The following is a 24,611-nucleotide window of genomic DNA, read 5'->3' on the forward strand; positions in this document are numbered from 1 at the left end:
GCACGACACTATCGGCAGTGTGAGCAAGTGTCAACCACAGCACACCTTGTACCTTTGAGCAAAGAATATCACTGAGATTGCGCCAACGACCCGCTGCATAAAACAATGGGAAACAACGGTTGAAATAAAGGTTAGAACTGCAAACTAGGATACAATTTGCAAAACACAAAACAAAATTGACATGAATGTCATGGTTCTGTTTATGTTCTACGAAGCTGTCCTGCACCGGGAACGGTCTTCCCTTCGGACAGCGTGTCTCTGATTAATGCCGGGACACTGGGCTGCAAGCAACGCTCGGCCATTCAGGATGTGGAAGAACAGAGCTGCCAGCCCTGGTGCTCTGGCTAAGCTCAACCCCCCGGCGAGGCAACGCTCTGCCTGTCCACCTGCCCTGCGGGGGAGTGGGAGTGCACGGCGCCTTCCTGAAGGCTGGCTGGGGGGGAAAGAGTATGCATTTCTGCAGCCATACTGGAACGAAACACCCTTTTCATCCTGACAACACCGTCAGCTGCAGGGGACTGTTCAAGTGGTATTTATTCCTCAGCAACAATTGCCCCGAGTCACTTACTGACCACATTCGCTCACCATCTGATCTCAAGCACCGGGGCCTTATGACAGCAAGTGGCGGAGACATCAATTCCAGATGCTTGCCGGCCACATGCCCTCAATCCAAGTTCTTGTGCTCCGAAGTACACTTTCAAAAGGTCACACTCATTTAAAGACTGAACCAACCCCCCCCCCCCCCACTCCAAGATAAGCAGCAATTTAAAGATGGTTAAAGAGCTAACCATCAATCTGCACTCCCAAAGACAACCCAAAAACCCATCCAATCAGGACCACTGTCTGCCAAGACTGCCTCGGCCGGACTGCCCATGGTCCCAAAGGTGTGTCCTCACTTCATGTCCATAAAGCAGCTAATAAACAGCTGAACTCTGTAGGACAAATTTGACTCTGTAGTTGGACTGCTATTGTATCCTACTGTCTACTTATTCTTATCATGCAATTAAATGTAAAACAAAGGAAAAGGCAGCATTCTTCAAACTGTTAACCTCTACAGCAGATTTTTCTATGGATATAAACAGAACAATTACAGTAGCAACAATGTTGAGCGATATATTTCACCAGGAAGTGGACGATAAGTTATTGCTCTCACAAAAACTGTAAAGCAGTAGTATGTACAGTAGTACAGTAGGATGAGTTCTTTGAAAATAAAACTGTACACTGAGTGAAAACATATATAACAAAAAAACAGATGCAACACCTTGCTCCTCAAAGCCAGGATGTAAAAGACGCGTTAATGCAAAATGATTCATATCGGGAGATATGTAACAACATTCATGTGACCCCTACTGGGAGAGATGACTGATTAATTATTGAACACTGTGGAAAATGAGAGCACGTTCAAAGCCAATTTAATCACATGAAGCAGGAAGGCAGAGGACTTCTGGTAACAAGGATTACACACATGGGACTGAGTGACAGGGGTAACGAACCTATCGCCTGAAACCTGACAGAAGACTGAAGAAATTAAACAGTTTCCTTCACCTTCTCTTCAGATTCATCGCTTCTAAAGGCATAATAGCACAAAGTATAAACACAGACGCACTACCGTCTCAGAAGTGCAAATGAGACACATCGCCTCTTTTTGCAAACAAACCACAGACCCCAGTGCCTCCTCAGAGATGTTTTGCAGGTTCTGTGATATTACATCTTCTCACATCTTTTCATCTGAAAGTCAGTGGAAACAAAACCAAGACAGGACTTGCAGAAGGCAATTCTGATAATGTTGTACCACACAACGAAGTAAAGAGGAGAAAAATCAGGGTGAGCCGCCAATCTGTAAAACTCATTTATCCAGATATACTATCTAAACCCCTGCTGTAAGCACTGCATGTGTACACAGCACCAACAAAGCAAAGGAAGGTTATGCATATTAATGATGTGGTACATCAGAAAGACTATGCTGTAACTAATACAGATTAATGTTTATGTGCAATTAATGAGTCACTTCAAAATGTAAAATATAGGTCCACTTCAATGCGTTGGTTAAGTGGTTAAGTCATTGATTGCTGATATATTTGTACATTAAATAAAATATCCAGCTCTAAAAGACGGGGCAAGATAAGTACAAACACGGTGAAAGGACATCAAAAGGGTCAACTGAGCTCTGCAACGCTAGCGTAGACATCAAGCTTGACTGTCACAAGAAACCTTCAGCTGACATGTCCTGACAACCCACCATTAACAACAAAGGCTATGTAGGATGTGGGAACACCAGAAAGATCCTTAATATTTCACAGGCACCACAAGAGTTGAGGTACCGTTCCAAAATCTGGGAAAAACAGGAGTCTCGCTAACGTCACTGAGGGATGGCTAAACAAATGGCATTAGAGCAATATTAAAATGTGAATCATGGCTAAAAAAACCACCTCCCACAAGACAGTCCAAGTGATGGCCAACACGGAGGCACGGCGTTATTTCTGGAAGCGGAGTGGTGGTGGGAGGGAAATGTTTCTTGCGACTCTACAATGCACTTCACACGGGACTGCCTGTTCCAGAAGAAAATTCTTCTCCATGACAAGACCCTCGGCGGAGACGAAAGGACAGTGTTCACCGCAGTCCTGCTCGTCTGCTTGACTGTTAGACATCATCACCGGTGAAGCTAAGAGAGCTCCTCCACAGCGGACGGCACGGGACGCAGGTGCCTGTTGAGCAGCGCAGCACAGGTCTGCAACCGGGCTGGTCTGTTAGTGCGGGTCCCTAAGCCAGGAACGGCCAGACCAGCCCTTCACGGCCCCTCTGGACAAGGGAGATGAACTATTCCTCTGTTCTGGATTAGGAAGCAGCTCTTATCTGCAGTATGTCTGTTTTTTCTCCATCTTTACGGCCGTGGCCAAAACGTTGTGTTTTCTTTCTTCTTTTTTTCAGCATGGAATAAACCTATTACTTGTTCCTTTGCAGCCTACGCATGCTGACGCAGCTCCCCACCTGAACTACTAAACTACAAATGCCACTTTTGTATAATCTTAAGATTTCTAAACCAGAACTACTCATTTTAAAACTAGCTCCAACAAAGAAAGCAGAAGGAATGTAACTTAACTCGTTGAGAACATCGATCTGATTCCTGCAAAGATAATCGAGATTGAAAAACAACCTGCTTGCTTTATGACTAATTATTCCTCACACAACTCACACCACGGTGATTTAACTGGTGAGCAGCCAAGAGGAAGAGTAGCTTTGCACGCTGTCAAAAGCTTTGAAAAGTTAAATCCAGGCTCTTCCTAGAGTGTGCACCGTCTCTTTCCTTTCTTTCAGCAATTATCTTGATGCCGACACTCAAGAAAAAAAGATATATCCTAATCCATAATCATCTTAATTTCACTAAATAAAGCCTTCACAGTTGCCAACAAATTAAGGATGGGACTTAGCTGTCTGTAGGAACTTGATAACCGAGTATATTTAGTCAGGTTTGTAAAAATGCTTATTCATTTCAGGTACATAGACTCAGATTTTGAGAGGAAGAGCTCTTAAAAAGACACCTTTACTCACCAGTCTCGTCCCTAACTATACCCACATTAAATACACGTGGCTGATTGAGGTTTGTGGAACAATACACACACAAGGATTCTGCAAGAAGTCTTCATCTTTCCAGATACCAATTCTGAAAATGCAGGTTAGAATGAGCAACAATTCTAGAGGTGAACTTGTTCCATCCCTGTTAGAATTAAAACTGCACAGTACAAGACGCTCAATGCTCAAACTGCTCGATGTGCAGCCCCACACACTGGGTGTGCTGCGGGATCTGCTGTTTCTACCAGAGACAAGCTCAAACAGGCTTTCACACATCAAGTCATCATGATCATCAGATCATCTGAAGTCCAGCATCCCCATCAAACAGCTTGTTCACAGTATAGTTCTCATCAGATTCTCCCACAATACCCCACACCCACTTTAAGATAAATTACCCTGGCTATTCAACACTCTTTACAACTATATGAAATTTCATAAATTAGTTTAAATTAGTCAAGATTAAAGTGAAGGGCGAAATGAAACGCTAATGTCCTAAGATTTCCCTAATGGACAAGTTCTATTGACGTTTTCCACAAAGAAACACTGCAGGCAGACTTTCTCATTTCTTTGTTTTAAAAGCTATATTTTTTTTCCCAGAATTTCCAGAAATTATATAACCTCCCTCCCTGAAGTTATTAAGCATTTAAATTAAGGGAAACCTCACAAATATGAAAAAATGACCACTCGAGCACAAAATATCATAGCGCTCCCAGCCTAATGATTCAGTACAGGGCTGTTTATCCTCAGATAGCCCTGCTTTTTCATTCTCCAATCATTTTCTGAAGCACAAAACAAACAATTCTGTTTCTCTCAATTGCTAAGACATCAGCCCATTTGTCAAGCCTATGAAAAAAGTCAAGCCATCTTACTAATTCTACCTTCAGCATGACGAGACTGAGCTGCTTTACTGACATTTCAGCTTTGGAAGACATCAGGAGTGTAATTCCACAGCTGCCAAGACTTGATTTTCAATTGACAGAAGGCTTTGCCTCACTCAGTGCATCATGCATTTCCCCTGGCTCACTGCGAATCCCTGCGCATTGACTGATTCCAGCAACTGATGTTTACCTCTTCCCGTTCCTGGCACTGGGGAAACATGCACGCCTGGCTGGAAGCACTGGCCTACAGGTACAGCTGCTGCATTGTGTTTAAACAGCAAGCACTGAAAACGGCAGAGCCCCTGTGCAGAGTCAATGGACCACCCCGATTTAAAAGATCTATAGCTGCATGGAAATAGTGTTTGCTGGCGAAGCTTTCAAAGAACGTGGTGGCATTTTTAAAGCTTTTTACCACTAACATAAATCTGGGGAAATAAGGTGCTTTCGAATGCATAAAGGATATCTTATTAAATTTAAAATGTAAAAAAATGTTGCAGAAACGTGATGGGACATGTGCAGCTTGTCAAACCAAAAAGGAAAAATGAAATATTCCTGGCCTGATCTAGCTACATGCCAGATCACAGCACTGGACATATGGCATACTCTTCCTTCAATGCAGTAAAAGGGGATCTCTAAGGACCCAGCTCTATTACAACTGCACTCGCTTTTGGAATTTCCTGCTGAGTTAAAAAGAAATAAAACAGTATTAGATGGCCCGCTGTTATTTTATTTAATAATTAACAGCAAACCAATTGCACATAATTTTAAAAACAATGAGATGAGGAAAACCTTTTCTATTTTTAAGCCTTTTGGTGTCTTTTCCAATTTCATACTGTAGAGATCTAGTCCCTTAATATATTTTTAAGTCAGCTCAGATTAGTACATTATACTTGCAGGAACGTTACACTTCATTAAAGTAGCTTAATCATCTCACAACTTTATTATTTCTTAATACGACTCCATCATAATCTTTAAGAAATTTTATATGTAGCTTCTATAAGCAGAATTTGTTTGAACTGTAACTACTTCTTTGTAATGACTTGAATTATTAGTTATAACTAGACAAGCAATGGCACAACTCATGCACTATTTTTAGAGTAGCTGTAGCATAGCAACAAGGATCCAACCTTTCATTTTCTTTAGGAAAAACGATTAACCTCCCTAATGCTGCCAGACAGGACAAAGAGCAGTTCCTTACAGCAAATGGCATGTCTGCAAACAGCTGGCAGATGCCAACCGCATATGAGTAAATATTCCAAGTGTTGTAACGAGACACATTTGTGAGGTACGAGACTCAGAGAGGGATTAATACTGTAGGGTGACACTGCAGTGGCCAGCAGTGGCTCATGAAATGGCTGTGAAGAAGAGATTTCATCTGAAGGCCGGCCCCATTCCTTTCCCATGCACGAGATTAAAATAATCCAGAGGGCTCCAGGCTTTTGATTGTCTGCTCAAGTGAGTCATTTCAGGATACATCTTCTCCCTAAAGTCACTGAGATAATCTTGTGGCACTTTTTAAAAACAGTGAAAAATCTTGTTTTACCAGTACAGCTTCTCTCCATAAAAATGACCCTCAATAATCTCCACTGGGTATCAGATTACCTGTGGCAGATCCTGTACCAGGTCTAAGACTGTAAACACTACAAGAATGATACAGCAACCTCTCTTCAGGGCTAAAACCCAGCAGGCATTGCGAATAATATCATAGCACACACGGGTATCAGCATGCGTAGACTGCAAGGAGATTGTTCAGATTCTGATGTTTTCAGTATTTTAAATATCCTTCTCTGTAACCAAGTGACCATGCAGTAGCAATCTGTCCAGGATTCACTGACTCATCTCCCTGCTTTTAACTACGAACGGGATAATTACAGAAATTCTGTAAGTAAAACGAGTCAATTCCAGTTTCTTACTATGGTGACCAACTGCATATCAAAGGCCAGAATTAACTTGAAAATAATTCTGCAGGAAGCTGTGTTTAATAGATGGGGAATCATCAGAAGCTGCAGCTTTCAATACCCAACACCTGCCCTGCTGACGACTCAACAGGTAATCTCATCAAGCGCTGGAGGGGCATCGTGGCAGCTTACACAAAGCCGGGTCAGAGGAAGCCTCAGACGTGGGGTGACAAGAAACGTGGGGCAAGAATTAGAACGAAAACGGAGGGCGTCTGTAGTTCACACACAGTTACAACAGTCATTCACAGTGGGCTTAGAAAATCCGGCCAGAGGTTATCCTGAAATCTGTTCGTTGGCTGAGGCATCTGATCTCTGAACAGCCCTGCAGCTCGTCCACACTGTAACACAGAGGTATCATCAGGCTTTATGAGAACAGCAAGCACAGTTAAGCTTCTATTGCCACACAGAACACTGCTTTCTCTCCCTCGATAATCCTGCTGACAGCCTGCATTTTGTTCTGATACTAAATTAAAAGACAGTGCTCTAAATAAGGACTCCTATTTCAGTAGCGAGGCAAACATTATATGAAAAGAACAAACCCTGAATTGTGGAAGGTAAGGACGAGATCTCACCCATCCACTGGAGGGAAAACCTGTGCCAGGAAGAGCTGTTCCATTCCGCTGTGCAACAGCATACGTATCTCAGCAGTGGGTTAATTAGTGTTTCTGGGATTTGTCACTTGGCAACTTTGCTACTGTACAGTACAACAGCAGAGTCACCAAGAGCGCCAGCGTGCGACTCACTTTAAAATTAACCTTATTTCATGCTGGGTGAAAAATACCTAAGCAACAAAAATATGAAGGGCACGTTTCTTGAGGCCAGCACTTCAGAATGGACAGAGAAAAATGAATTCAGGGTTTGTAAAGAAATCAAACCTCTTATATGGTACAGTTTGATAAATCCATGTGTAACATCTGATAAAAATGCAGACTACAATATAAAAACAAATGTTTTTCCCCTGACTCCCAGTCACTAAGGACAGTTCACCAGCAGTGTATACAACTTCCTTACATAACGCTTGTCACCATAGCAACAAAACTGCGTCACTACTTCTGTAATAAACAAAGGTATAAATAACCGCTGCCCATTCAGAATAAAATTTGGAATATTTATAGCATAGCTATGTATGAAACATTGATATTTTTTGCTCCGTGAACTGAAGACTAATCTTATAGTGTTCAAAGAAGAAACAATACAATGACAATTTATTTTTCTTCCTTATTCCAGTGATAACCCATTCTAGAAGAAACATGATGTGATTATCAATTACAGTTATAACCCATCTTTCAATACTCTATCAATACAGTTTTTGTTCTTTCATTTACAAATACAGGTCTACATCTTGAACCTGCTTGTTTTGAATGCCATTTTGAAATTTAGACTGTCAAACTGAAATAAGTGATGTTATTCACTAGAAAAACTGTTCTATAGAGCTTTGACTGTAGGTTCATTCCATAAATTTAATTTATTAATTAATTGGGCATTTGTAAAATATCGATGATTCACAGAAGAAGGCATTTTCCTGGATTACATTTAGTAACATTTCAGTTTAGAGAAGGAAGTACTCTTCCTTTGAAACAAGGCTTACTAGCATCACTATTTTTTGTTATTCCATGAAAACATCCAACAGCAATGTACAATAAGAACATATTTAAACAATATGAACCTGATGCGTTTTTGCATTTTATGTTGGGGTCATTTCAGTGTCTGATCAGAGAATTTGTTTAGTTTGATTCAACAGTCCAGGCTAAGACATGGACAAAGCTATGTTCTTGTAAAATCATGATCACGATCAACCTAAATGCTCTGTAACCAAGTAACTGTGCAGTAGAAATCTTTCCAGTACTCACTTCCTCTCATCTTCCTGTTCAGATGTTTTTTTAACCAAGAATGTGATCATTTCATAAATTCACCTGGGGCTCAAGTCAGTTGTTTGCTCACTGTAAACCTAGTGTGTTTCATCTATAAAAGCTTAATGAAGCAATTTTAATAATTAGGATACTGTTGCATGAAATGAAAAGTATATTCCTGTTATCAATTAATCAATTAAGCGTAGGTATGGATCTAAATTTCAGCAAACCTAAATGTTATGAGAAACTAAAGAGAATTGCAAGGACAATTTTGGCTGTTGGCAAAAGTCCAAAATGAAGTGGTACACACAGTGGACTACACTGACAGTGTTCTAGGTGGTGGTAAACTCTCTGACAGCATATTTACAAATATCAAAATTCATAAGAACTTTACTATTTTAAAATAAAGATAATAACTGCTTTAAGATATATTATGCCTTTGTAAAGGCTTTACTGAGAGATAAAAGGGAAAAAAACTGAAACACAGAAAATGAAACACTGGCCACCGTAAGAGGACAACAGCAGAGAGTCAAGACAGATATCCACAATAAGACAAGTCAATCTTGTAGGCAAAGCTGCATTTAACCTGTCTGGAGGTTACCACTAAGCTGTCTAGTACTACAACACAAGCCTAGTTTCTTATTTCTTGACAAATATTAAAATAATTCCATTAATTTCAGACTGGAGAAATGTTTTATTTCTTTTTAATCTGACCATTGCTCCAGAGTGGAAAGTTGCAATTTTTTGCTGCCGTAAAAGCACACGAAGGTTTCTGTACTGACTGGTGGTCTTATTCTCACAACCAAGAGCCTGTAACAGCTTATTTATTTTCTTATCTCTGTCTAGTACAGGGAGAGAGCAGAGCTGTCAAGATGGCATGTGGAAAACAGATAGATTATGGCTTTGTCTGTGGGCCAGTTGTATTAACTGAAATTACTTCTCCTCAGATGTCCTGTTGTGTGCACCAAGAAAAGAAATGCTTCTTCAGCCAAGTGTGCACTTTTCCCAAGTCGAACTGTGACAGGGGCTCTTGCATGAGCAGATAATCACTATAACATTATAGGTAATGCCAGGGAATGCTGAAATGGGGCTAGAAATTGATGCTTGCCTGCTCACCATTTGCAGCAGAAAATAACTTTCAGGGTTCAGAGTATGAATTTGGAAGGCATGACAAATGTGTTTATATAAACCATATCACTGTGTTACTGAGAATATTGAACAATGGATACAATTTCAGATGTACATTGTGCTTTGTTCTGAAGCATTCTGAAGAAAAAATTATTAATTTTTCTGGTGCTTTCATGTCAAGAAGCAGCTCTACTGTTAAAAATAATCACAGTAATAATTCCATACAATTACATAGCGCTTTTCTGGACACTCCACTCAAAGCGCTTTACAGGTAATGGGGACCCCCTCCACCACTGCCAGCGTGCAGCAACACCTGAATGATGCGACAGCAGCCAGAGTCTGACCACGGCCCAGCTCTCAGAGGGGAGGAGAGCAGAGTAATGCTGTTGGTATGTCCCACAAGCTTTGGCGCTATTGGTAACATCAATGTAATACAGGATCAGGCAATGTCATCCCCTGCCAGGTTTCTGCATTAACACCTGATGACGATTTGGCAAACAAAGGTGATTGGACTTCTTATCCACTTAATTAATTCAACCAGGTCACTACCTCGTGCTGGAATGAAAGTGGATAACCGTGACACTCCAGCACTGCAGTTGGCTACTGCATATCGGTTGTGGCTGTTAAGTCATTAATAAATAGTTCAGGGTTATAAAAATGGCGTTTGTGTTGACAGTGTTGCCAAAGTGTTTGCCAAATGCTGGTGGTTTCCAGTGAAAAATGGACCATTTTCTCTTCTTAAAACTAAGACTTGATTAGAGATTTCACCTAGCAGGAGTATGTCTGAACTAGCCAGTTGTTGGTCAAACAATTCTACATTTCAAAAAGGTTTTGGAGTCCAGATACCAAATGAGGTTTCCAGCAGTAACTAGTTCAGCATATTTCTATGTACAACATTAAGGAAGAAAGTAATACTACAGTGCTGGACTTTTCCCAAAACAAGCCACACCGGATAAAAACAGCTGAAAAGGCAGAGTCAGAGTTGCTGGATGTAAAAAGCCAGATTCCGTTCTGTCCTCCTGCGCAGACAATTAAAATCTGCAACTTCTGCACACTAGAGAGCTTTTCGATTAAAATAAACAGAACACAATTAAAAGCTTAAAAATATAAGGATGGAAAAAATTAACATACGGCATGACTGCAACTTTAGAGTAAAATAAAGGCCTCATGATTAAACAGCAGCTGTTTCATGTTGGGCAAACACAGTGCAAATCCAAGCACAACAAATGATGTAAAGGATAACAAATAAGAATGATAACACAGAAAAAGACTACTCTGTAATGAGTGTGCATCTCTTTTTCTGAAACTCTTAACTGTAATTGCAGGCACCCTCTTCAGGTAAGGCAGGCTAGGATAGGACAGGCAGTTGAAACTGATTGATTCTGAAAGAGTCTAAGTCATACAGTGTTCATAAATGTTTATTTACAACATTCATACAACACAGAAATGTCACTTCCAGCAGGATCTGAGCCTTGAGTTGTCTGCGGGAGAAGAGCAGACCACAGCAGGAAAGCTCTTTAAAATCACAGATGCTTCCGACCAAAATACCACAGGCCTTTTTAACCCAGCCCCCCAAACCAAGTTTTTTATTTGTTCGAAAAGGGTTCTTCTCTTCTGATCTTCCCTTTCAGGAGTGTATGAAGGCCATGAATCCTGACGGGCTGTCCCTGGCTCACTGTGCATGAAAACTGGCCCAGCAAGAGACATCATCGGTATGCAGCAAGGCTGTGCCATACGTGACAGTATACGTTAGCCAGGGTCAGAGGAACCAGAGGAATTCTCCACTCCAGGTGCATGCACAGGCCTGGAGCTCTTACAAGCATTAGAAGTGTGAACAATGTCAAAACGTGTTCTCACTGGCCTGTTTGTAGGGCTCTAATCTCAGTAAGTGTCAGACATTTCGATTATGGGATTAGAAGATATTTGCAATAAAATGAAACATGTTTTAGAATACACACTGTGGTGAAATCTCTGAAATGAGGAGTGCAAATGATTAAGAACAAGAGAAAATACAGTTCTGAGCCCCCTGTCCTGTCCCCAAACTCATTTAATTATTTTCTAACAGCTTCATCCAAAACAGGACCGAGGGGGAGCCGGAGCAACTGCAGATTAACTATAACACACTGAATGAATGTTCGGTGTATAAAGTTGCATTGTGGTTCCAAGATTACCAAGACACATCTCAACTGATCCTCCTGTACTAAAGTAGGGCTGCAGAGAACAGCTTGTCTGTAGGGCGCAGGTTGAACTAGGACAATTTTTCTCTGACTGACACAACAGCCATTGGCGAATGGGGACGATTCCTACATCCATCCAGCAGAAGAGCTAACAGCTGGATTTGCAGCACGGGTGGTGTGGCGGGTCTGGGGGGCACTGAGGAGTCTCTTCCGCCATCCGTATCTTCCCTCCATTTCCCATGACCTCTTGTGTTCAACGGAAATTAACCCCACAGACCCAAGCAGTCCAGCTGCCCAGGCAACGAGAAACCAGGCTTTCTGTCCTGTTGTGCATTTCTGTCTTACAATGAAGGTGAATATGTGAATGTTCTAAAGACAATAGTCTTACTCAGCCCATCTTGACATCCTGAACATTGTACTGTCCTTGCAAGAGCCACAAAATGATATCCTAACAGGATATCCTCTGCTATAAAACAGCACTGTTAATGTAAGAAAAAAAGAGCTCAATGGAGAAATTTGTTTTAAAACATTTTAATGCTGTTCTGCCAAAGGAGAGTGATAAGGGATGATGTACAAATAAGTACAAATTACCTACTGAATACCTTCATCATTCACATAAAACAACAGGACTGTAGGCAGAGCATGTAGCAAAACGTAAGTCAAAAAGCTCTGAGTCTCAAACAGTTGTTGCAGAGGAATACACAAGATAGAAAAGAAAGATAAGAGACTATTCGAATGTTACGCAAGTAGGGAACAAAGTCTCTTGTACTGCAGCAGCTGAGCTTGTTTACGATAAACTATAGTCTAAAACTGCATTAACACAACAAACAACAAGGTCATGCTTCTCCTCAGCCATTATCCTAAATGAATGCAGATATACTGTAGTAACACTACCGTTTCTTGTGCGGTTGAAGTGGCCATCATTTCACATACGTACATAATATAAAAAACATCCACTTTCACACAGCAGTCACTTAGAACTACAATTCAAGAATATATCTTACTTTTTAGAATTGTGTATTAAAGGAACAGCACTAACTGTATGTACATCAGATACGTTCACCTCAGTATTCATACCAGAGATCAAGTCTCCATTTATGGTAAGAGCCAAGCCCTAGAAGTCACATCTTTTCCTGATGTTTCATCAAACAGCCAGTTAGTTACCTGCCAACACAACACAACAGATGACACCGCCCTTCCTTCACTGTTGGTATGTACACATTTATTGCAAAACCTCCTTCAGGGTGTAAAATGTAATATGTTGGAAGACAAATACCTGAGGAAGTAACACCAGCACCTTATACAAATTCCAGAGCTTGTGTTCCTGACAAGCCCTGCAAAACATTCTTGCCCACTTTGTCTCACGCATAGTCAACTCGGAGCCCTCACAGCATTTCTGTCGTGAGTGGATGTCTTCAGGAAGAAAACCCAGAATTGTTTTAATTCCATAGATAGCTCTCATTCATTTACCACATAGCTGAATTACACACATTTCTCTAAACACCACTATTCCACCACAGCCCAAGTGTTACAATTAACTAGTCTGCAAGACCCAGAGAATGTTGTTTGATGAATCGAACTACAATCAGTACATTCAAAAGCTAGAAAACCACCTCGTTAGAGTCTGCCTGACTACATACCGAAATAAAAAAATAGCAGTAACAGGGTTGTAATGAAGAACTACTGGAAAATGATTAAGTGCATCCCCCCAGAGCACAAAACTGTCAATATAATTTTACTTTTTTAAAGCAAGTGGAACTGTTTATAATTAGCTACCGTAAAATAAAATTTGTGTTTAGAAGGTGGGGGATTAAGCTATTAGTCTAGAATAAAAAAATGTCATGATGACTTTTACGATTCACAACTTGCTGGCCCTGGATATCTTAAGCTTGTCGAAAACAAATACTGGGTGCCCTGGTTAAAATATTCATGGCACTATTTGCTGATTTTAGGTATTGTGCAAAAGATGAATCTACTTCCATGAGTCCTGTGGGTTGGTGCTAAGCTGAACCCTGACTCCAGGGTTTGCAGCAGCTGAAGAACAGATCTTGTGCTCCATCACCATCTTCATCGAAGCCCCAGCAAACAGAATTTGAGAACTATAGTCTGCTACTTCTGTGGACTTCCAAGGTTCCATTACACAAAGTGCACTTATTTAAATTCCTACTGTCTGGGGCTACTTGAGGGCAGCTCGTCTGAGCAATGGCTGAGCCCTGCAGCCCAAGCGTCGCGGGTTCGAGCCTTGGTCGCGTCACTAGCTGAGTGTGATCAGCAGATATAGACGGTCTTGACAGTGAGGTCAGCTGGCCTGGAAAGTCAGTCAAAGTCAAAGAGCTTCCTTATTCTCGCCAGCGTGCGGACGGGCTGAAGCAAATATTAGGCAATTAAAAAAAAGAAGAACAGTCTGAACTAACATTTGTAATTTGATATGCAAAGCGTCTCAAATACACACTACTAAAAAAGTATCTGTAACACACTGGGGTTTTGGAAATCTTTGGCATCTACAAACTCTTAGAAAAACAAAGGTCAGTAAATTTTATAATATATTAAAGGTGTTCAAAAAGCGAAATGTGCTATCAGCCTGTTTCAGAGGATGACCATTTTAGACCTCTCACGTCCTGACACTTCTGTCTCTCTAAAAGACACTCCGATTACATCACGCTCGCTCACAGACAATTAGAAACTTCAAGAGCAGTCCACCCTGATGAAGCCTGTCATTATGAGCAACACAGGGTGCCACTACACTCAGTCCCAACCAACACTCAGCGATGCTTGAAACACACGACACTGAACACAAAAGAGTGATCTTTTCTGAGAATTAACTAAAAAGAGCAACGAGTCTGCCCTCACTCATGAGACCTCCAGTAGTACACAAGGGCACTAAAAATAAAAGGACAGCATTACTGTGAGCCACATTTGCAGCAAGTACATCCTCCAACAAAAACACTATTTTATACTATAAAATACATAGAAGATATTCACTTTTAAGAGCAAAAAGTGGAAAAATCCCTTTCCATTCTGTATTATTCATCTAACCAGCACGTGTTATATAGTCCTTGTTTATAGAATGCGCGCTCACAAACAGGTTACCAGCAGCTGATGTGAAGAAACTCCACTTCACCTTGAGTGACTATTTTTACATAAAAGTTCTGAAGTGGTGTATAATTGTAAGAAAAGCTGCCAGGCTGCTTCACTCTACAACTAGAACAGCAACACAAAATAACTTCTCTGCTGATCTGCCGACAAAGTCTATAGGATTTTTAAAAAAAAACAGTAATAAAAAACCTCCACAATCAACTGCTCAGGTGCATGTCAGCTCAATTTCCTTTACTTACCACAAGTCCTCGCAGGTCTCACAACAGAAACATGCTTTCCATTCCCTCAAGTACCCACACAACATGCATTAACACGACCAGCATTTATTTGACCTGAGCCTTTTCTTCATATTCGTTTAGTGGATTCCGTGCTCGTGAACGAGACCGATAATGAGCTCAGCACCCTTTGACCTTTCCTGGCAGACGAATGCTTACTGGAACACCTCCAGCTGCGGTCCACTGTCAGCCCCTAACCAAAGGAAATGCCAAGGGGTGCGACTCTTTCTTTCTAAACCTAAGCGCATAACAAATGAAGTATATCCAGTTGACAGCTGTTTGCTTTAAAATGCAAGCATGAGCCGTTTTAAAAAATGGCTGCAAACCAACCCTACCGAACCCAAAAGACTTCTTGCCCTGAGCTAGAGAACTGCAGGTCATAAAGATTCAGTGTCTGAGCAACGGACAGGCCTGTAAGAAATATCTTCCGCGCGCTGAAGCGAGGGAACCGTGAGCAAGGTGCAAAGAGAAAACGAATGAAAAAGGACACAGAAACACAGGGGTTCGATTCACCCGCTCAAAGGTCAAAGGCCTTCAACGAGGCACTTACCAACCGCCGGAGCGTCGTACTCGTCGCCCAGCAGGATCTCGGGGGCGGAGTACGCAAGCGAGCCGCAGCTGGTGGTCAGCTTTTTGCCGGGTTGAAACTTATTACTGAAGCCGAAGTCCGTGAGCTTGACCAGCCCCTGTTTCTCAAAGAAGACCACGTTTTCGGGCTTCAGGTCCCTGTGCACCACGTGCAGCCGGTGGCAGTAAGAGATGGCGTGGACGATCTGGGCAAAGTACTTCTTGGCCACCTCCTCGCTGAGCCCCTCCTCGTGTTTCATGATGTAGTCGAACATGTCGCCGCCGTCGCCCAGCTCCAGGATCAGGTAGAGCTTGGTCTGCGTGTCGATGACCTCGTAGAGCCGCACGATGTTGGGGTGCTGCACCAGCTTCATGCAGCGCACCTCCTGGAAGAGGTGGCCCGTGGCCACCGTGTCCAGCTTGGTCTTGTCGATGACCTTCACGGCCACCTTCTCTCCGGTGAAGACGTGGCGGGCCAGCTTGACCACGGCGAAGTGGCCGCGGCCCAGCGTTTTATCCAGGTCGTACAGCCCGGCGATCTTCCCATCGTACCCCCGCTTGAAGCCTGCCATGGCGGCCCCCGCTGCGAGCGATCGGGCGGAGAGACTGGGGAACTGGTTGTGGGGTCCGAAGTCTCCGGTTTACTTCAGCACTGGCGCCGCCCGCGACGAGCCCATGACGCCAGCGTTTAAACGGCCCTGAAACAAGAGCGAGGAGGGGGACAGAATAAGGCCCATATCCCCCAAGAATACACAAAGCACCGCGCAGGGGTTCTGTACATAAAGCACATTTCCCCTTCGCCCCACGAACGGAAAAACCGCCAGATGAGAAGAGGAAGAATGATACGTGTATTTAAATGTCTTGTCTCTCTCCCATAGATGCATCTTCCATTTTTCAACTCAGTGTTTCCCCCATACATGCCACACAAGGTTATTTCAAACAATAGCAAAGTCATTTCACTTAATGGACAGGCAAGTAACACACAACAGTAATTGGCCACGCTTCCGATCGGACTTCCCCAGCTGGAGGCCTCAAGAGGAAGACAGCAGCGACCACAAATTAGTTAACCTCACTTCAACCAGTTCTGTGCTCATTCTAGAAAATTCTGAGTACCAGCATTAACGCCATTTCTTTCAAGGTTTTCATTCTCTCTATACTGAAAGGAACAAAGAACAAGAAAGAAGCAACGCCAAACCTCACTTAAAAAACAAAACAATGTCGTACACCTTACTGTACAAGAAACAAATCTCTGACATATAATTCTGTTTGTTCAGCTCTTGCACTCCTCACACCTTCAGAGTCAAAATCACGTCCGGAAACAGTCACATTTATGCCAGACGGACACGGTGTCATCGTCTAGGACTCTCCCAACCCAAGGAATTGCACAGGTGCGGACTTGTAAACAGCATGCTACAGCACAGCATGCTGTAGCACAGCACAGCAACTGGGAAACTGAACAGAATCCTGACCGAGTGGGGAAAAAAAATCATCGTGAAGGAATTCAGTCCACCCCACAGCTTTGTGGTTCTGAGCAAAAAAACTCTGCAACTAAGCAACAGATGTCAATGATTTTGTTGCTTTATTTACACCAAGTAAACCTGTACCATTATGACAATGCCTCAGCCCAGGCTGCTACAGGTACACAATTTTATATTCCCAACAAAGAAAAATGATTGCACTGAAATTATACACAAAAATTCTAATTTTAAAATACTGAAAATAGAATAAAAAAAGAGCTATAATAATATAAAAATTGTAACATTAATTTACATAACCTGAAGTGTTCTGCCGCAAGTATGCATTCACACAGAACAAAATAAAAACCATTATGTCAAGGCCTCTTAGAAGAAAAGTACCTTTTCAGACTATCTTAAGATGGATCCTACAATGAGGCTAAATAAAGTTTACAACCCTCAGTGCCGTGATGAGACAGTCAGTTGGCGATTTGCTTTCGATACAAAGTCAGTTTCTGCTTCCTCTTTGACATTTAGTCAGATTATATTTAAATGCAGGTCAACACAATCTACATGCACTCACGTGGCTGCTGGACAGACGAATAGGTGCAGCTTCATTTACATAGCGAGCCATCTTTGAGCTACTTTTCAACATATATTTAAAACCTTCTAACCAGATGAAACATGGAGGTTTACCAACTCTGAGCAGTCAAGCACAGTCGAGCACCTGAATACACTCAGGGAATACAGACAAACCTTTCTGCCCCAGTTTTGCAGGGAATCCAGGTCAAAAGCAGCCATGCTGCACGGCAGGCCTCACGAAGGACTGCGCGACGCGCTGACGGGTTTAGATACCCCTTGCAGCCGTTTATCCCAGACCACCGCTGTCAATTCAACAAACGGGTTACCACCGAGCTCGGATTTGGGTGAAAATTGCCACAGTGTTAGAAAAGGTGATTTTTTTTTTTGCAAGACCTCAGTGGTCAACTCCAAAGAGTACAGGAGATACGAGCGGGTGTCACCTGTTTTTCAGTTCTGAAAAAACAGTGCTTTCAAAAACGAACTGAAACAGGCAGGCGTCGAACTTCCCATACAGTTTTTTGCCACAGAAATTAATTGCAAAAACCTACTTTTCACGGTTAAAAAAGGCTCACAAGATAAGATCACTTTATTAGCCATATACAGTTTCTTGCATTAGGAATTTATCTTTTCGCATACCCCAGCTTGCTCTCCATGAGAAACACTGACGGTGAGAGAGAAGCTTGGGGTCAGAGCACAGGGTCAGCTATTGTACAGCGCTCCTGGAGCAGCTGGGGTTAAGGGCCTTGCTCAGGGGCCCAACGGAGTAGGATTCCTCTGCCGGCCGCGGGATTTGAACCAGCAACCTTCCAGCCACAGGCGCCTTCCTTAGCCACAGTGCCACTCCTCCGTTTAACACAGGGTGTTCACCTTGAAGGGCTTGAATCGGCTCAGCTTCTGACTACATCAGTGACCTGCTCAGCTCATGCACACCTACACGGCCTCAGTGCTCTTCGGACTCTGGCTTTCTGTCAGTTTCCCACACAAGACTCCGAACACTGGGAGGCTGCGGTGTTGCTCTCAGCACATATTAGATCTCACAAGTCAGCACTTCCAGGTCCCGTCTTAAGACTTAACTTCTAGACGCTGGCTCTCAATTGTATAATTTATGGTTTTAATTTCTGTATCTCATTTATGTGACCGTTCTATTTCACAGGGCCTGGAGATGACGTATCATGAAAGGCAATATATATGATGCAAAGGTTGTTCCAAGTCAGATGGGCAATAAAAAGGTGATATAGGCAGTCCAACAACATCCACAAAGCTGCTTCCTCATGGCAGCCTGGGTCCTGTTGCAGAAGCAATGTGCAAGACAGAACTACACCCTAGACAGGACACACACAGATATGAGTGCACAGGGACAATTTAAAGATGCTAATCAACGTCGTCAGCATGTCTTTCAGGAGATAAGAGGAACCTAGAGCACTCAGAAACAAAACTACAAGGACATGGAATAGAGCATTGAAACTCCTCACAGAAGCACCGCAGTCTGGAATCAAACATCCTAGTATTGAGCTGAAATCCACACACAAGGTAGTCACAACGTAGGCACAGTCCAGACATTTTTCATGAAGAGGAGAAACACAAGCATTAAGAAAAACTAGAAAGTTTCACTTGTTTGATAAAGATTCTACTTGTAAAGAACATTGATTTAGTCATGTTAGTTACTGCAGGACTCCAGTAACTTGCAAATTTATTATATCACAATTGTTATAACACATTTACCAAAGTTAAGATATCTAGGACAGCATCCCAACTGACACTTTCATGCCACTGTGATAAATTTCTCAAGGCCTAAGTTTTGTTTAAGAAAAGCTCTTTTACCACCTCAAAGAAAAAGAATTAAGCAAAAATCCCATGCTTTCATATGTCCTATATAAAGTAAAATGTAGGGTATCTTGCAGTTTGGTTTTAGAGAAAAAAGGCGTATCACTCTAAACAAAAAAAAAGTGCAATTCTTAATGGCTAGTTTAATGGTTTGCGCATCCAACACATCAATTATAACAATTTCTCCTGTCCTTGAAAGGATGCGATAGGACTTTCAAAACACATCACATTATCTCTGATTGACCAGCTCAAGCTACATTTGGGTAACATGCATCAGCCTTACAATGTAGCACAGTTGTCTGAATCTGTATTGATTTTCCTGTGTGAGTGAATTAAACAAAGCTATGGACCAGACGTTGCAGTAAAAGCAAGGGAAGGAGGCCCATTACCTAGAAAGTTTAATTCTGTCTTAATAATACAAAAGTACACGACTGAAGTAGTAACTTAATTGCTGCATGACAGGTTTGTTCTACATTGTACATGAAATTCCTCGAAGAAACCTAGCAACAATTCCTGCTACAAAATTCTAACAGCTTGTGAAGGGTATGTAAATAATTAAGTCCCGATTCTAGATTGACAAGGAGTCATAGTTCTAGGTGTGGACTCTTGTATTTTAATTTAATTAACTTTCACAAAAACCATTTACATAGGTTGATCAAGTTATTTAGACTAAGAACTGATGACAATAACCAGCTCACACAGCTGTTTACTGTGGTACATTACATCTGGCACCCTTATCTCCCCTGCTACCAATACAACATAAACCTTTAGGCCTAAAATATAAGCTGAGTGAGTCAGGAGCTGGCTGCCATCTAACCAGGGGCACTAATTCTTTCGCCCAACAGACATTCAATACAAAACTGTCAAAGCAAAGCACTTCAAACGACCATATAACTCCTGAAAAAGAACACGTCATGCCATTTCACTTTGTTTTTGAGACATACTCTGAATGCAAAACTTGCAAAACTTCCCAGACCAAGTTGAACATTTCACAATCCAGAATACATTGAGAACAGTAATTTTAAGCATAATGTAAAATATCCCTTTTTAGGATATTACAGTTCAACATTTAGAACATTGACTCCAGAAGCTATCATTTTACAGGATCTCCTTGCAAACTAAGTGACATAGTAGGAAACAGGGTTTCATGCAGAAGGGCATGCAACATTCTCCTGCACTTGCAGTCGCCGATGCCGTTGTCAACGTGCTGACATTACAAGCTGCTGAAATGTTGTTGATTTACTTAGCCGTAAAAAGTCATCATGAGCTGAAGAACAAAACTGTATTCCTGAGACAATTCCTTTCCTTACCAAAGAATAAAGCCTTCACAGTACTGAAATTACAACTACTGTAGGCCCTAAATTGCTTAATGACTTGCCTAATTAAAACAAGTTTTACAGCTTTCACAACTCTCTGGCTGCCACTTGTTCAAAGTTGAAAGATTCTACTTACAATTTGTTCTGTCCTGCTGTCGTACAGAACAAACACACTGCACCAACACCGACTCCTCATAAGGAGTGCAGCAGAAAATGTTATTTCCAGTAACAGGTCCAGCACCGTCCCCGTTCTCAGTCTATGCTTGGTATTCACGAGCCCCAAGGACACAGTGTTAAGAACAGGAACACACAAGGAGCCAGCGCACAAAAAACATCTCCTCTCTTCTGCACCCCCCCAGTTTCCTCAGCAGACTCACAGAACAACACTGTTCAGGTTCGACAACCCTACTGACATCCTGAGACGATTCTGTGCAACAATCCCACTGAAGAAACAGGGCTTTTTCAAACTTCTCAATGTTCCCTTAGAATGCCAAGTGTTACCTGTTCTAACACCAAGACATACAATTCACTTAGCCTCTTTAAAACACATCACTTGCACATTAATACATCAGTAATGTAACCTCCTCCTATCACTGAAAGGATGTGGTAACTTTTACTGAGGTGGCAGATATCACTTGGTCAATACGCTGCAACAGAGACTACTGTTCAGGTTCAACAAATATACACCAGGAGGTTATTTCATGCAAGGATGCCACTGAAGAAAACATTACGGTGTTCATTTAGAATGACAAATGACTTCTGCACGAAAGGCAAAACTATTTTGTAGCCCCGGCTTCCTCAAGGCAAGTCCGAACACTGACAACCGGGCCTGCAGGCAGATCAGGGACTGTAAATTCACACACTCTCCAAGATCCTGAAGAGGCACCAGAGCGGGGATGTTGGTAAATTATTCAGAGGGCTGGGCTCTTGCTGTACAGTTCCATTTTGAGATGTGCAGTGGGATGCTAAGACACTATGGGTTTTCAGCATCTACCGCTGTGACGCTATCAGTTACAATATAAAAACACCGAATGCACCCAGACCTCTGTAAAAACGCTTTGCTTGCAGTCCTGCGCGCATTACTCAACACCTGCGGCTTTCCTGGGCTCCACGGGCCCCCACGACACTCAAGGCAGCGTGATCCTAACGAGCCCGCAAACCGGTCCTACACGCTCCGAGAGAAATACCAGCCCTCGACAGCCGTCATCACGGGCTCCTACGTTTTGGTCGCGTAGCACGCTAGAGGGGATTTGACGCACGCTTGCCCCGAGTATCTGTTGCACACCCCTCGCCCTCGGCCGGAGCAAGGCTGCGAGGGGTACATCTCACCCCAGCTCTCTCCTGCTCCGCCTCGGCACGGCGAAACGGCCCCCTCTCATTTTCACGACTGCCGGACCACACTGCGCGCCGGGCGTGTGGATCCACCGTGCAACTTTGTCACACTTCCCAGAACAGAGGTGCCCCACGCCGGCTCACCCCGGACCCCCGGTCTTCCGGGCTCCCGGGATCAGCGCTTACTGGCCAAGGGGCACAAGAGCCAGCGGCTCCTGAGCCGGGGAAGCCCGCCCAGCGCTGGTGTCCGGCCGGGTCCGGCTCCCACGACCGAGCACATGGTGCAGCTCAGCCCGCATCTCCTCTCGCCCACAGCACGGAGTGGGTTTCAGGTGCCCGACGGTACTACGGACCACGAATTTCCGAGGCGCCTCATGTCCACTCTAATATCGCAACGGCCACTGAAATCGGGAGTGCTTACTGCTCGTTTAATTTCCTCCAGTTCTAAAGTAACCGACATCGCCTACCTGGCGTGAGCCATTTACGAAGCTTAGAGGTTTTGGTTGGAGGTTTTTAAATTCTCCCCCCCTATTTTTTTTTTTTGGTTGAAGTCGCCAGCTGGATCCCGGGTCCGATTTCGGCAGGTCTGGAGATCAGCTGCACAGCCGTCCTCAAAGACGGAGGCGAACGCAATGATCAGAATTTAAAAATAAAAACCTTTTCGAGCCCGAAAGGAAACACCACTTGGTCGCTGCCCCTCCGGTGTGCCACATCCATAAAAACAACAACAACAACAACAAAGCTTCACGTTACTTGTGGCTCTTGGAGTTTCGCATCGACACGAACAAAGCAGCCGACGCCGACGCCAGGTGCGCTCCTCCCCGGCCCGGAGGCTCTGGGAAGTACCGCCGGAGCGGCGCCCCTGGCCGTGGGGACGGGGCACAGCCGAGGCCCGGCCCGGCAGCTCCGAGCGGCGGCCGGCTGACAAAGGGCAACGCAGACCCGCCGCTTCGGGAGCCAGATCAACACTCGGCCAGACGGGGAGGGAGGGAGGTGGTAATAACTCACCCCTTGCTCCAGAAACGCCAACATTGAAGCCTCTTCAGGGACGCGCAGGTGAGGTCTCGGCAGGACCGACGCCGTGTGCGCTCGGACGCGGCGCTGTCGTGCGGCTCCACTGGCAGCGCGGCGCTGGAACTGCGGCGCTCGGCGCAAAGGCCCTCCTCCCAGGCGCCACCGCGGCTGCGCGCCGCTCGCCAGGCGCGTCACCGCCGACGTCGGCCAGCGCAGGCGGGGTCGCCACTCACGCTGCAGGCGGAGCACGGGCAGGGGCGTCTCTCCGCCACTGCAGGGTCTGCGTGCATAAGCGTGCATGTACATGGACAGGCTTACCTGCTCGTGATCCGGGCCAGGCGGCAACCCCCCCTCTTGCATTTCGAAGTGCGCACGATGAGCCCGCGTCCCTTGCGTGTTGAAACGGAGGCGAGGCGAGGCAGTTGTCTGGCCCCGGCAGCCTCTCCCGTGCGGCTGTGGAGGCTTAGTTTCCAGGCGGGCTGGGACCAGTGAGGCCCGCCACAGCCTGGGCGAGGCGTGGAGCCGCTTAAGTCCCGAGAGCTGGCCGGGCCGCCCACTCGCGGAGCTGCAGAAACAGAACCCGGACTCGGCACTCGAGTCAATTAAATCTGCACCGTCTCTAATAAAACAGCTGCTAAAGGAAAACCTGGGTGTTCAATGTGTCTTCATTGTGTTGGTTTGCTTTTGCACTAGCAATTGTGACAATAAGACATGGAAAAGTTTGTCCTGCACCTTCTGCTTCTGCCACTCACTTTTGAATGTTGGGGTTCTGTGTCTGTGCTTTGCCAAGTATTGCCATTATTTCTATGTTCAGTATTTTGAATACACGTCCTGCAGTGTGATGGCCCTTTATATTCGAGATCCCTTGTGCAGGAGACAATCATGGCCTCCTAATAATCCCCATCTCTGAACTCGCTTCATCACTCTGCTCTCCTCCCCACTGAGAGCTGATGTGTGGGGAGCGTTCTGGCGCACTATGGCTGCTGTCGCATCATCCAGGTGGGGCTCCACACTGGTGGTGGTGGAGGGGATCCCCATTACCTGGAAAGCGCTTTGAGTGGAGTGTCCAGAAAAGCGCTGTATAAGTGTAAGCAATTATTATTATTATTATTATTATTATTATTATTTGAGCTCGCCTCAAGTGGACTGTTTTCCTTCCTTAACACCAAAGTGAAAATGGGCTGATGGGAAGGAGCTTGTGTGCGCTCACACCCATGACAGTGAAATGTCCACTAGAAGTGGAAGAACTGCTCGTTGGTGTGGCGTGAATGAGCCCTTTACCTGTTCCTTTGCTAACTACTGGATTCTCCACTTCCCCTAGTCGAAGGTTGACATTACTAGGTGACTAAATCAATTTAAAGTCACACATATGTACAAATGCTTATTAATAAAGCCTGGTTTCTCCTTGTATAAAAATGTTTCGCAGACAGAGAGGTTTTGTGACTGTGACGTTCCATTGGTCATTTAAACGCATCATGTCAGTTCACTTAAACTTTTACTGGGGTAATCATCATGTCCAGAATAATTAGATCAATTTAAACTTATAAACAGACTTAATTCAATCACATTGTACCTCATAATAAGGAAGTT

The 24,611-nt window shown here is 43.8% G+C and overlaps 1 protein-coding gene across 1 annotated transcript in view; it reads right to left on the reverse strand.

Moving 5' to 3' along the window:
* Positions 1 to 23,208, reverse strand: part of snrka (SNF related kinase a) — a 43,372-nt gene extending 20,164 nt beyond the window's left edge. The window contains exons 1-2 of the mRNA XM_006635523.3: positions 23,016 to 23,208; positions 15,483 to 16,197 (exon numbers count right to left, since the gene is read on the reverse strand). Of these exons, the coding sequence (XP_006635586.2) occupies positions 15,483 to 16,071 (589 nt within the window). The 5' untranslated portion in view covers positions 16,072 to 16,197; positions 23,016 to 23,208. The remainder of the gene's footprint in view (positions 1 to 15,482; positions 16,198 to 23,015) is intronic.
* Positions 23,209 to 24,611: the final 1,403 nt, after the last annotated feature.

The sequence above is a fragment of the Lepisosteus oculatus genome, chromosome 10 (genome assembly GCF_040954835.1).
Source record: "Lepisosteus oculatus isolate fLepOcu1 chromosome 10, fLepOcu1.hap2, whole genome shotgun sequence".
Classification (NCBI taxonomy): Eukaryota; Metazoa; Chordata; class Actinopteri; order Semionotiformes; family Lepisosteidae; genus Lepisosteus; species Lepisosteus oculatus.